The sequence below is a fragment of the Neolamprologus brichardi genome, chromosome 3 (genome assembly GCF_056152115.1).
Source record: "Neolamprologus brichardi isolate AB-2024 chromosome 3, ASM5615211v1, whole genome shotgun sequence".
NCBI lineage: Eukaryota > Metazoa > Chordata > Actinopteri > Cichliformes > Cichlidae > Neolamprologus > Neolamprologus brichardi.
The window spans coordinates 14,581,661-14,595,325 of record NC_142106.1 but is presented as its reverse complement, the minus strand read 5'-3'; the positions used below and the strand labels follow the sequence as shown (position 1 = coordinate 14,595,325).

The 13,665-nt window shown below is 37.4% G+C and overlaps 1 protein-coding gene across 1 annotated transcript in view; it reads left to right on the top strand.

Moving 5' to 3' along the window:
- The window catches only part of LOC148103593 (polymeric immunoglobulin receptor-like), a 141,871-nt gene that overhangs the window by 121,775 nt on the left and 6,431 nt on the right, over positions 1–13,665 (top strand). Inside the window, exon 5 of the mRNA XM_087838150.1 lies at positions 9,429–9,761. Coding sequence (XP_087694276.1) covers positions 9,429–9,761 — 333 coding nt within the window. The remainder of the gene's footprint in view (positions 1–9,428; positions 9,762–13,665) is intronic.

Below are 13,665 nucleotides of genomic sequence, written 5' to 3'. Positions count from 1 at the left end.
TTCCAGAGACATGGGGGCTGTCGCTGCCAAGGCTGGGTCTGCCGAGTCCATAGCGATGGCTGGATTATTCTGTCAGGCTCAGGAGAGACTCGGAGGCAGACCGTCACTTAAGTTCACAATTTATTACACACAGACACCAGGTGCGGATATATACAGGTGAGGGGGCACAGGAAGAGGGTCTCCGGGAAACACAGGCACGGGAAGGGGACGGGCTATGTACACAATCCTCCACTGAAGCTCAGGTAGCTCGGACTCCGGCTTTTAGCTCACCAAACGGCGGTCCTCAGGCTGGCGAGAATCTGGCACAGGGAGGAAGAACAGGTAAGCAGCGGCACGAAAGAAACTTGGGAAAAAACTCAGACTAGAAATGACACTGACGGCGACAGTCCTGATCAGCCACTGGACTGTTGCCGTTCGAAGCCTCGCTGGGCTACCAACCACCCTCTGGTGCATCGGGCTAACTGGGGGGCTCCTCAACTGGCAGGGAGGTTGTTCCATCCTTGCAGGAGTCCACTCTGCAGGTAGGGGAGAGACATAGGAGAGGTGGAGAATAAACTTAACCTGGGTGTCTACTGTCTTGTGTAGTCTGGGAGATGATTGAATGTTGGGGTGGGTACAGTTTCCTCTGCGGTGGGGTCGGGTGGGCTGCCCCGGGTCCTGTGGGGCTTTGCGGTGCTGCTGCCGTAGGCCCCGGTCTGGATGGGCCTGGGCTCCCCTTGGTGGGTGCTGAAGGACGGAAGTGCCTGGGGTCAGCGGGGGAGCCGGCCCCAGTAGGGTTCTTTTCCTCACTGAAAAAAATATGTTGTTGGATTTACTTAATTCAATAGTGGACATTTATGCACACAGATGTTTTGCTTTGGCAGCAACTTAAACAATTGAGTTAAATTACACAATTTATTCATGTTCAATAAACCTGTGCAATTTGTGTTGATAAAATGTGACTTAAACATGTTTTGATGAAGTAATTTGAGCTCTTGGAATATTTTTATCCTTCACAATTTTCTCACTTTATCCCAACACCATTCAATAACTTTTACCCAATACTACTTGGTCACTTAAATAATACATGTTATCTTCAAATTAAATTTTGCTATTATATTCTAGTATCGAATACACAATTTTCAAATGGAGGCCTTATAACAGATTGTATTGTTCTCTTCCAAGATGGTTGCTGGCATCCACCAGTAACCTTTCAAAACAAAATGTCTAATTTCACTGCATTGACAGTAGGTAAAGAATTAAACTGACATTACTCCTCTACTGAATCTATATAAATCAACTGTTAAATAATGTCAGTTTTTCCATGTTCTCTGGACTCAATCACAGCAAAGAAATTAGACTGTTTCTTTTGAAAAATATTGGGAAAGAACAATACAAAACATTCTATTTAAGGCCTCTGACGTCAAGATTCAGTTAAACAACAATTATAACTAAACAATTTACGTAATGTTAGTTTCCATTAACATTAAATTAGGTTACTGAATTGGCAAACACCCTCCTATTAACATTTCACATTTTACCCCAATAACTAAAGAAATTAGCACTTGCAGGTCAAAACCTTTATTCAAGAGACTGAAAAATAACATTGATACAGTGACTGTCAAAAATTACAGCACTGGTCATACTGTGACATCTTGGTTCAAAACAGCACACTTAGAAATATTCAACGTTCTTTACTTCAACTGAATGAAACTGAAAATACCATTTCACACGACCCATATGGGATATTTAGACTGTATAACTGTTCACGCTACATCTCTTCACTAGTAAAAGAAAGAAAAAATACAAACAGAAATTGAAAAATGCTGCCAAACAGACAAACAGAGAACTTGTACAGAGCAAAAGGAAAAACAAACAACAACAAAAAAACCGGCTCGTCCTCATAGCAGTTGCAGAGTATATAAAAATGAACCCTGCGATCTGTTCCTGGAATTGAGCTTCAAAAATGCAGCAGAACAAGTGTGAGGTTTAAATGTCCTCTCACCTAGAGCTGATCACCTCGCATGCATAACAGTGAGCTTTCCTTGCAGGAGCAGTTTTGTCTTAGTTGTGAGCTTTTCTTGAGAGCTGAGTTGCATCCAACTCCATTACCACCCTTTGACCCTTTGAATCACATCAAAAGTGTAGCAGAGTTGTGCTGGGTAACTCATATTGAAGGAATAAAAAAGGTCCAAACAGCATGGCTACTGCAAAGGTCACATTATCAAGATCTTGAAGAACTACTATACCCTCGATGATGATGCCAACATCAGAAAAGTCATTTCCTGGCGCATCCTCTGGAGACAGATGTTGATTGTGGTTTTCTCAATCTGTGCAGTGGCCTCAGTCAAGTCCTGGTTAAACACAAAACATTTCTTTAAGATTCCTTTTTAAACTCATCTCTTTTGAATCTACCAGTTCTAATGTTAGAGTAATTTAAACCAATGGAAGCAACATAGTAAATAGCTATAGCCAAAGAGTGGCCTGCCATGCTGTCATTCATGGTCTAACAGAGTTTCTAAGAGAGAGTGAAAAACATAATAATTTCAAATGCTTTACATTAGTTTTTGTTAGAAAGACACCGGCCCATCAGAAATCCAGGTTATGTCACTTAGAAGATGTTAGAATTTAGACTTTCAGCCCCACAATTTGGTTGGCTGTTGGTCAGTTGGTCATTTTTTTTTTCAAACAAAAGCTAATGTAAATATTGGTGGGATTTTTCTTTGTTCACTAGAATGACAAATTTAAAGTTTTTTCACACAGATGTGACCCCTAATACAGGGGTGGGGGTGGGGCCTCAAGGGCCGGCGGCCGAGTTCACTACCACGGCTCATGTGAACTTCAGATTATTAAAGAGGACTACTGGTCCTAACCAGTCCAATGAGGATCAAGTGGATAACTAAATGCATTTTTAAATGTTGCAAAGCCACAATCTACTCATAAAACACTCACCATGAACTCCTGCACCAAGATGTTGCAATTGTCTTTCACACAGATGCAGAGCACTTTGATGAGGGACTCCCTTCGAGCATTAATGTCATCCTTAAGTATTATAACAAAGAAAACAGAGATTTGTGAACTTTTCAGTAGCACAGAAGAAAATGATCCCAGACAAAAACTCTTGACTTTTTAAACCAGTCAACATGCAACACCAGCATCTACAAAGCAATATCAAAAGTTCCTGTTTGACATCAACTTTATGGATATACAGATTCCAGAATATATGTTTTTTTAAAAAGATACATTTTTCTCAGTGGGCCAGTAAATGCATGACGAAAATTATGGCATCCTTTTAGTGGAATCAGTACTCACAGGTAATAGTTGACTGCTTCAATGGATGCAGCATAAAAAACTTTTACTGACCTAATGCAATACATATACCCCATATGGAAAATATATATATAAATCTTATAAAGTTTGTATCTGTCTTGTGTGAAACTTGTATGAAAAGCATACAAGAGTGAAAACAGATATAAAATCCCTTGAAAAATTATATAATGAAACTTGTATGTTTTGGATACTTACTAAAACAATATATGAAAGTAATGAGAAAGTGGCCACTTTCATGAGTAAATCATATAAGTTTTTACTATTTCTTTTCCATATGGGACACTTTACACATATACAAGTTAAAGAATTTTAAAGTTCTTACTGTCATCATGGCAGTTACATCCTTTAGCTTTGTGCCCTGTTCACCCAATCACTTTGCAAACACTTTCAGCAGACTGTCAGAGAGAAACTCAGCTCCGTCAGAAACCTTGACTGTGTGCATGGTTGGGATGCACTGGAATGCTGCATTTTATCTGAAATGACATAAAATTATTTTGAAATAACAGCAGGCACTGTGCTTGGTTAATGAGCAATGTTTTTTTGAATAAAAACTGTGTTTCCAGATCTTATGGGATTAAAAAAATCCAAAGATGTTTATTTCTGATTTGCAACCCAACAACCCACAAGTTACAACCTCATTTTAGTTCAAGTGTGCATTAATGTGAGTCCAGTAATCACCTTTCTGACAATACATACAGGTATAAGTTAAACCTATGGCAGATTTTGGATTTCTCAGTTGTATTAATAGGGTGGTCTATTTGAGTATGCATGCACCTATTAATTATAAAAAAAACCTATTATAATTAAGTTACAGAAACCTTAAGCGAAAATAGAATATACTTTCTCACCATAACACCTTGAACCCACAATCCATCAGCTGACTCCTGGTGAAATGCAGAATAGAGGTCGTCTCTCAATGTGAAGCAAAAAACAAAACAAAAAAAACAAACAAAAACAAAAGGACAGCAGGTGAGGGAAGGAGAGGTAGGGATGTAAGCTAGCATAATGCCGCTAATGATATTAGCTAAAGCTGTTCAAAGTCCAAAATCTCACTAACACCACGGTGCAGTAAATACACAATGTAACTGAAGAGTCAGTTGGCAAATCTATTCACACAGAAAACCAAATTGTGTTATGAGTGCCTAGGTTTAATGTGATATTACGGCTCTTGCAATTTTTCTTCCAATGACATTACTAAAACACGTTTAGGTTTCATCAGTATTTTAACATAGATTCAACATTTATTTTGCTCTGAGATTGCAGTCTTGACCATAATGATGACTCGGATTAAAAAACAGAAACATCAATTCAAAGTCATCTTGCTTTCTGGGATTAAACCAAACTGGCAGGTGGAGCAAATTCATCCCTCTGAAGGCTTTTCTGTAAATCACGTGACTCCTCCCTACAGTGTCGGTTGTTCCCTGCAGACAGTGAAACACTGACCAAACGGTCTTTGGTAAACAGACGAGTTTTAATCTACATCATCTATCTTTTACCAACGAACGAAGTTTGAGGAGGAAACTAAGAAACTGAAGTAGAAAAGAAAGACATGGAGTTCAAATCGGTGATATCGCTGTTTCTCTTCCTCTGTTTGCTGGGACATCTGGACTGTACAGGTAAGCCGAGTGTACCTATGTGAATAAATCTGTCACCGAAGGACAGGTAACAGGGAGAGATTGCTGGAGTTTTAGAAGTTACTGTACTAGCACTGTGTATGAGTCTTTGTTTCCTCGTGAGAGCAAAAAAGTTTCCGCTCTGGTTCATTTTACGGTCGTTGCTTTCAGAGTCAGTGTGAGGAAATGTAGGTACACAAGGGTAATGGTGACAAGAGAGTGGAAATGGATTTAAGTATTAGACTACACTTAAAAAACTCTTGGCCCTTTTCAGATAGAACTTTGACGTTACCTTCATGTAATGGTGGTTACGCTAGAGACAAGCCTCGGCTCACCTGTGTGAGGAGCAGGTGAGGAGCTGCTGTAACAGTAAACTTTAACAAAGGTCTAAACAATAACAGAGTGGATTAGATTAATAGTAAATATGTTTTTCTTTTTCCTGTTAAAACACGGCGTGAGACTAAAAGAGTACAAGTCAGTTTATAAACACACTTAAGGGTTCTCTACTGGATGTGACAAACATGGCCAATGTGATTGGCGGTGCCTTTCAGGGAGCTCTGTTTAGTTTTAGCAGCGGCAAGCCTGCACTGCGAGGAGGAGAGGAGGACGGCAGCACAAAGGAAGAACCTGGATATAAGAAAGTATTTTTCAAAAAACCTTTAAGTCACTTAAAGTCAAGCTCACTCATAAAATGTGTCCGTCATAATAACGTTACAGGCTATGCTAGGCCATACATGCCAACCCTTCTGATTTTTCCGAGAGTATCCCGAATTTCAGTGCCCCTCCCGAAAATCTCCCAGAGCCACCATTCTCCCGAATTTCTCCCGATTTTCCACCCGGACAACAAAACTGAAAAACCATATCCCAGCTTGGCCCAGCCAATTCCAGTTTTCAACAATGGCTACTATTACTGCAGCTACTTAGTTTTAATATTACTCTTATTTCTCTTTCTGGGTCGCAAAATAAACTTTTAACATATTTTCAGGCGAGAATGTAGCTGTGTAAACTTCAAATATATGTGTTATTGTACTTACATTATAATCAATGATCTTCCTTTTGTCCACTTAAAATATGTTTACAGAACTATTTTTGCATTTGTTGCAATTTCAGCTGTCCTCTTGGCCAGATTACTCTTAAGAGAGACCTTTTTAAAGTAAACAAGATTTTTTTTTAACTGCATAAATAAAGGATACATAAATCTCACTGCCAAAAACTGAACGGCTTCTACCTTGTTACAGGAATGTTGTTTGTTGCTCAAGATGACTTGATATAATCCATGAAGGATATATTTGACATATGTCTCACATATTATAGACCAGGGGTCTGCAACCTTTAACACCCAAAGAGCCACTTGGACCCGGTTTCCACGCAAAAGAAAACACTGGGAGCCGCAAATACGTTTTGACATATAAAATGAAGATAACACTGTATATATTGGGTTTTTTTTTACCTTTATGCTTTGTGTGAACAACTAAAGTAAGTAAGTACAGTTTATTTATTAAGCGCTTTTCACAGACAGGCAGTCACAAAGCGCTGTACACAAATATTAAAATAAACAATACAATCAATAGACATTATACACAATGTAAAAGATCAAATGTAAATAATGTAAAGAATATAAAATACGTAGATCAACAAAAGGCTTGTTTGAACAGAAAAGTTTTTAACTGCTTTTTAAACGAATCCACAGAGCAACTAAAGTGTGTTGCTTATAAAATCCATGAAGTGCTACAGAGAAAATTACATTTTATTTATGTAATTAACACATTTTGAACTCTTAAAGAAATATAACAAAAGGAAAGACACCCAGCTGAACTAAAATGATCCAGCAAACAAAAACTGTTGTGAGCCGCCAACCTTATATCGCCTTTGGAGCCTTGACCTGACTTTTAAAAAGTAATTGGGAAAAAAGCACTATGCTGCTATGTATTTTACCTGGTTAATGTGTGTGGCGGGGCGTGGTCTGCAGTGCAGCTGCATGAGAGTCGGACGCACCTGAGCGGCACCCGCAATCACGCCTCGCCGCCTTAAAGTCTGTGCTCTCTTTGCTGTTGTGTTGTCGGGCTGTGAGCTGAAAAGCTACAGCCGGCTGTGTGCGTACAGCAGCCGTGTGTGAAAAGTGGTCAACAGAGAGATACTGAAAAGCGTGTTCATGTAAACATCGTCGGGTGTGCCGTGATATGTTTATAATGGGACTTCTGGTCCCGAACCTCTGCGCACAGCCTCTGCAAATCGGGTCTTTCTTCTTTACGCAGGACTGTAAGCTGTCATCTGTGAGGCGTGAGTGGTGTTTGTTTTTAACATAGTTCACGGTGGAGAACAGCTGCTGACATAATGTGGATCCGAAGATCCATAATTGGCCTACCTGGGGCCGAAAGTCTCGATAAATGAATGGAGTTTCGGCGGGTACACCGGCTTCCGCGAGTGTGACGCTTATTTTGAGCGATGAAAAAATAATAAAATAATTTTATTTTATATTTCAAAATCACAATAATCTTCCAATTTAGAACTACAAGTTAAAAAAAGAACTAAACACAAATAAAATACACTTCAGCTAAATACTTGATACTTAATAATATTTAATAATAATAGGCAAGGCAAGTTTATTTGTATAGCACAATTCAACAACAAGGTGATTCAAAGTGCTTTACAGAGACATTAGAAACAAAAACAAATAAAAAGCATGATTTAAAATTGATTAAAACAAGCAAACAAACTAACTAACTAAATACTTCTAATTTATTTATTTATTTTTAATTTATTTTCCCAAACCACCCGGAGCTATTTAAATACAATACAATACACTTTTCTTTTGGAAAATACCGGAAATCAGTTTTTGGCACAACACCGGGTCATCAGGTGGACGCAGCCTCTGAATTTGGACACCCGCGGCCTGTTTCCGGCCGGACAATAATAACATGACATTTAACTTATTTTATCCGATAAATAAACATATATATGTACACACACACACACACACACACACACACACACACACATATATATATATATATATATATATATATATATATATATATATATATATATATATATATATATATATATATATATATATATATATAGATAGATAGATAGATAGATAGATAGATGTTGGTGTACTATAACTGAAGTAGGCTAATGTTGTTAAGTCCTTAAAGTCATATTCTTTTATTGTCATGACTGTATTTGAAGCTATTTTTATTTTTGTATGATATCTGATTTATATGGAATATGGTGTGAACTAAAGTCTAAAATACTTAGTCAGTTATTTGTTTAATAGTAATTAAACATTATATAATGCACATATAAACTATGAATTGTAATTTTAAATGGTTTAAAATCATGAAGAATAGCACATGTAGGCAAGTATATTTCTCCTTTTGTTATCAAGAAGAAAGGACAAAAATGACAAAAATAAAGAAAAGAAACAGAGCAGGGTTTGGTGGTTGAATCATCCGTCATCACCGATGCCAAAACCAAATCTAGACCCTTTTGTGTTAGACAAAAAGTGCAGTCAGTGCATACACTCGGAGTGGGGAGTTGGGGGCATTGTTGTAATGAAACAAGACTGGAGATTAATTTGTGATAACAGGACCTAACTGTAAATTCCTTAACATCAACGATAAAACACAATCAAGTTTATACATGAAATTCTCAATAGATCTGCGTATTATTTTTCAAGTTTTACATTTTACAGTTATTTCAAATGATTTACTGAAATTGTGATTTTTAAAAAATGGACAATGTAGTTGAGAAATATGGAAACATCTAAATATTTGAATATTTCAATAAATGGACTTATTGGAGTTTAGACAGTTGAAACATACATAGTGTATGTTGAGGAAGATATTTTAGTAAGATTTAAAATCTCATACTTGTATCTTCAAGTTCATTTAGCATGTTGCACCTTTTTATACATAAAGAAAAAATAAAGTCAGCTGGAAACTTTTCCTGGAATTTCAAGCAACAAGAAGTGTTTTTGTTATCATAATTGTATCATCTGGAAAGAAATATCCAAATTTGTAGAAATATTAAGAAACCAAAAACTTAAATCACCAAAACTTTTAATCTTTGCATCTTGCTCTGGGTGCTGTTGGTATTGTAACCTGTAACACTGAACCACAGTTTATCTTGCTAACATCATTGTCTGTCCTCAATCGTCACACACCGGAACTGCATTAGCAAATGTTGTTGTAATGATTTTATGATTTTATTTTTATGATTTGATGATTCTGAATTGCCCGTAGGTGTAAATTATTGTCTGTCTCTCTGTGTTAGCTCTGTGACAGACTGGCAACCTGTCCAGGTCGCCTCTGTCACCTTAAGGCTGGTATAACCTCCCCCAGCCTGTGACCCAGAATTGGATAAGTGAAAGAGAAACACATGGATGGAAAGTAAATATTAGACAATGTATTGTTTTCTATTGACTGTATTTCTACTAATGAGTGTTTACTTCCTGTTTGTCTATTTTCTATTCACTTTTTAAAAATGTTTCAGACCAAAAAGAGTTAACAGTCAAAGGAGGAGCAAATGCCACTCTGGAGTGTTCTGGTCCCACAAATGCTACTTTAGTAATGATGAGGTGGGAAAAGTCTGACCTGCAGTCAGAGGATTATGTCATCATCTTCAGAGATGGTCGGATTCAAGAAAACCTCCAGCTTGAACTCTTTAAAGGTAGAGTGAACATGAAAGATCCAAAATGGAAGGAGACTGGAGACTTTTCTGTGATTCTCAAACATGTCACCACGAACGACGCTGGAACATATGTATGTGAAGCTGGATATGAGGGACAGAAACCACGGTCTCTAAACAGAGTCACTTTGAAGGTTGAAAACTCAGGTGAGTTTAATTTCAGCTTCTTCTTGGTTATGGATGTGACAGCATAACACAGGTATTATATTATACTGTATTGTATAATAGTCTGTACACTGTGTTTGCTAAACCGATTAAATTAAAATGAATTCAAAACCTGTTGAATGAATCAACAGTTCAAAGAATCACAAATTGAAAGAAATCCTTCCAGTTGCACAAGTATGTGTTTAAAGTATTTAAATTAAGTTATTTTTATTTTAATTTCTCGAATAATTATAAATCATTTGCATTTATTTACATTTAAATTTAAATGTACAAAAAATTGTACCTGTGTGAGTAAATTTGTGAACCAGCAGAGGGACAGAGAGGGTCACATAGAAAGACTGTTGAAGTTTTAGAAGTTACTGTACTGGATCACTGTGTATGAGTCTCTGCTTCATCATCAGAGCAAAACGAGTTTTAGAGTCAGTGTGTCAGTGTAGAGGAAATGTTGGCGCACAGGTAAAGGTGACAAGAGAGGGAAATGGATTCAAAGTTACATATTAGATCATTTGAAAAACTTTGTTCTCTTTCCAGTTTCATTTCATTTCACTTTAACTTTGAAGTCACTTTCATGTGGCGGTGACACTCGAGACAAACCTCAGCTCACCTATGTGAGGAGCTGCTGTACCTGATGAAAGTAAACGTTACATTTAGCAAAAGTCTGTGTTTAGCAGTAGAATGGATTTTATTTCTATGTTCTGTGTTAATATAATGTTAGACAAAAAGAGTGTAAGTCAGTACGCACACTGGGAGGGATGAAACAAATATGAAGATTCATGTTTGATAACAGGACCTGACTGTAAATTGAGTCTCATTAACATCAACACAAAACACAATCAAGTTTACACATGATTCTCATTGGTTATGGGTATTAGTTTTTTAAAGTTTTACATGATACAGTTATTTCAAATGTTTTTACTGAAATCATGATTTAAAAAAATTAGATAATATACATTGGGGCAAAAAAGTATTTAGTCAGCCACCGATTGTGCAAGTTCCCCCACTTAAAATGATGACAGAGGTCAGTAATTTGCACCAGAGGTACACTTCAACTGTGAGAGACAGAATGTGAAAAAAAAATCCATGAATTCACATGGTAGGATTTGTAAAGAATTTATTCGTAAATCAGGGTGGAAAATAAGTATTTGGTCAATAACAAAAATACAACTCAATACTTTGTAACATAACCTTTGTTGGCAATAACAGAGGTCAAACGTTTACTATAGGTCTTTACCAGGTTTGCACACACAGTAGCTGGTATTTTGGCCCATTCCTCCATGTAGATCTTCTCAAGAGCAGTGATGTTTTGGGGCTGTCGCCGAGCAACACGGACTTTCAACTCCCGCCACAGATTTTCTATGGGGTTGAGGTCTGGAGACTGGCTAGGCCACTCCAGGACTTTCAAATGCTTCTTACGGAGCCACTCCTTTGTTGCCCGGGCGGTGTGTTTTGGATCATTGTCATGTTGGAAGACCCAGCCTCGTTTCATCTTCAAAGTTCTCACTGATGGAAGGAGGTTTTGGCTCAAAATCTCACGATACTTGGCCCCATTAATTCTGTCCTTAACACGGATCAGTCGTCCTGTCCCCTTGGCAGAAAAACAGCCCCATAGCATGATGTTTCCACCCCCATGCTTCACAGTAGGTATGATGTTCTTGGGATGCAACTCAGTATTCTTCTTCCTCCAAACACGACGAGTTGAGTTTATACCAAAAAGTTCTACTTTGGTTTCATCTGACCACATGACATTCTCCCAATCCTCTGCTGTATCATCCATGTGCTCTCTGGCAAACTTCAGACGGGCCTGGACATGCACTGGCTTCAGCAGCGGAACACGTCTGGCACTGCGGGATTTGATTCCCTGCCGTTGTAGTGTGTTACTGATGGTGACCTTTGTTACTTTGGTCCCAGCTCTCTGCAGGTCATTCACCAGGTCCCCCCGTGTGGTTCTGGGATCTTTGCTCACCGTTCTCATGATCATTTTGACCCCACGGGATGAGATCTTGCGTGGAGCCCCAGATCGAGGGAGATTATCAGTGGTCTTGTATGTCTTCCATTTTCTGATGATTGCTCCCACAGTTGATTTTTTCACACCAAGCTGCTTGCCTATTGTAGATTCACTCTTCCCAGTCTGGTGCAGGTCTACAATTCTTTTCCTGGTGTCCTTCGAAAGCTCTTTGGTCTTGGCCATGGCGGAGTTTGGAGTCTGACTGGTTGAGGCTGTGGACAGGTGTCTTTTATACAGATGATGAGGTCAAACAGGTGCCATTCATACAGGTAACGAGTGGGGGACAGAAAAGCTTCTTACAGAAGATGTTACAGGTCTGTGAGAGCCAGGGATTTTCCTTGTTTGAGGTGACCAAATACTTATTTTCCACCCTGATTTACGAATAAATTCTTTACAAATCCTACCATGTGAATTCATGGATTTTCTTTTCACATTCTGTCTCTCACAGTTGAAGTGTACCTCTGGTGCAAATTACTGACCTCTGTCATCATTTTAAGTGGGGGAACTTGCACAATCGGTGGCTGACTAAATACTTTTTTGCCCCACTGTAGTTGGGAAATATGGAAATACCTTAATTAAGAATATTTGGAATTAATATTGAAATTGCTTGATGTTTAGACAGTTGAATCATATACTAGGAATATCCTATACATAATGTATGTTGAAAAAGATATTTTAGTAAGATTTAAAATCTCTACTTTCACCAGGATTTGTTGTAGTAAATGTTACTTTGCAGTATCCTGGTGATGAAAGTATTGCCCTGTTTTATTGTACATTTTTATACATAAAGAAAAAAACATAAATCAACTGGAAACTTTTCCTGGAATTTCAAGCAAGAAGAAGTGTTTTTGTTATCATAATTGTATCATCTGGAAATTTATATCCAAATTTGTAAAAATATTAAGAAACCAAAAACTTAAATCACCAAAACGTTGACTCTTTGCATCTCTCACTGGGTGCTGTTTGTATTCTATCACGTGCCACTGGTTTATCTTGCTAACATCAGATGGTCACACATTGTCTCTCCTCACAAACTGCATTAGCAAATGTCGCTGTAATGATTTATACATGAGAAGACCCAAATTCTTCACAGCCATGAACCATAATACATTTCTTAACATTTGTTTTATTTTTGACACTGGCAGAGTTCAGTTTAGATGAGCACTGTTTAAAACACAATTTAAATGAGACCTCACAGCACTACTGTCAGGGTTCTAGTTGTATCCTCTGAAACACTTTGTAGGACTTCCTTATAAAAATGTTTTAGTGCAGACTATGTTGATGTATATTCTAATTCATCTAAACATGAGACAAATGTTTGCATTCATGATAGTTTTATACAAGAATAATAATTATATTTTTGTACGGCTGAGGATCATGTCCTTTTCTGTACGTTAGAAATTACATTTGTCTGTTAAACAAACACCAGTCAACAAATCTCCATATTAAACATCCTGGACATGACGGTAAAGTACAAACACATTTGTTTTACTTTTCTTTTCATATAGTAAATGAAAATATTTGAACCAGTTTAATCTGTCTACAAGCAAAGACAAAAAGTTCTTTAAACTCAGGTTTCAGGTCTTTAAAGCAGAATTGAGTTCACAATTTAACATAAAGGATGTGAATAAACCAGCAGTAAAATATTTTTATTCTCTTATTAACTCACATACAGTTATTTTTTCCTCTCAGCATCATCTTTTGTTTGATACAAACATTGTAAAGTTCAATTTAATTCAGTTTTATTTATATAGCATAAAGTCACAACAACAGTAACCTCAAGGTGCTTAAAGTGAACATGTTATTTCAATTTTTTGATTAAAGTTGAAATTTTCAAGAATTAAGTTAAATATTAGAGCAGCAGGGCGGTGCAGTGATTAG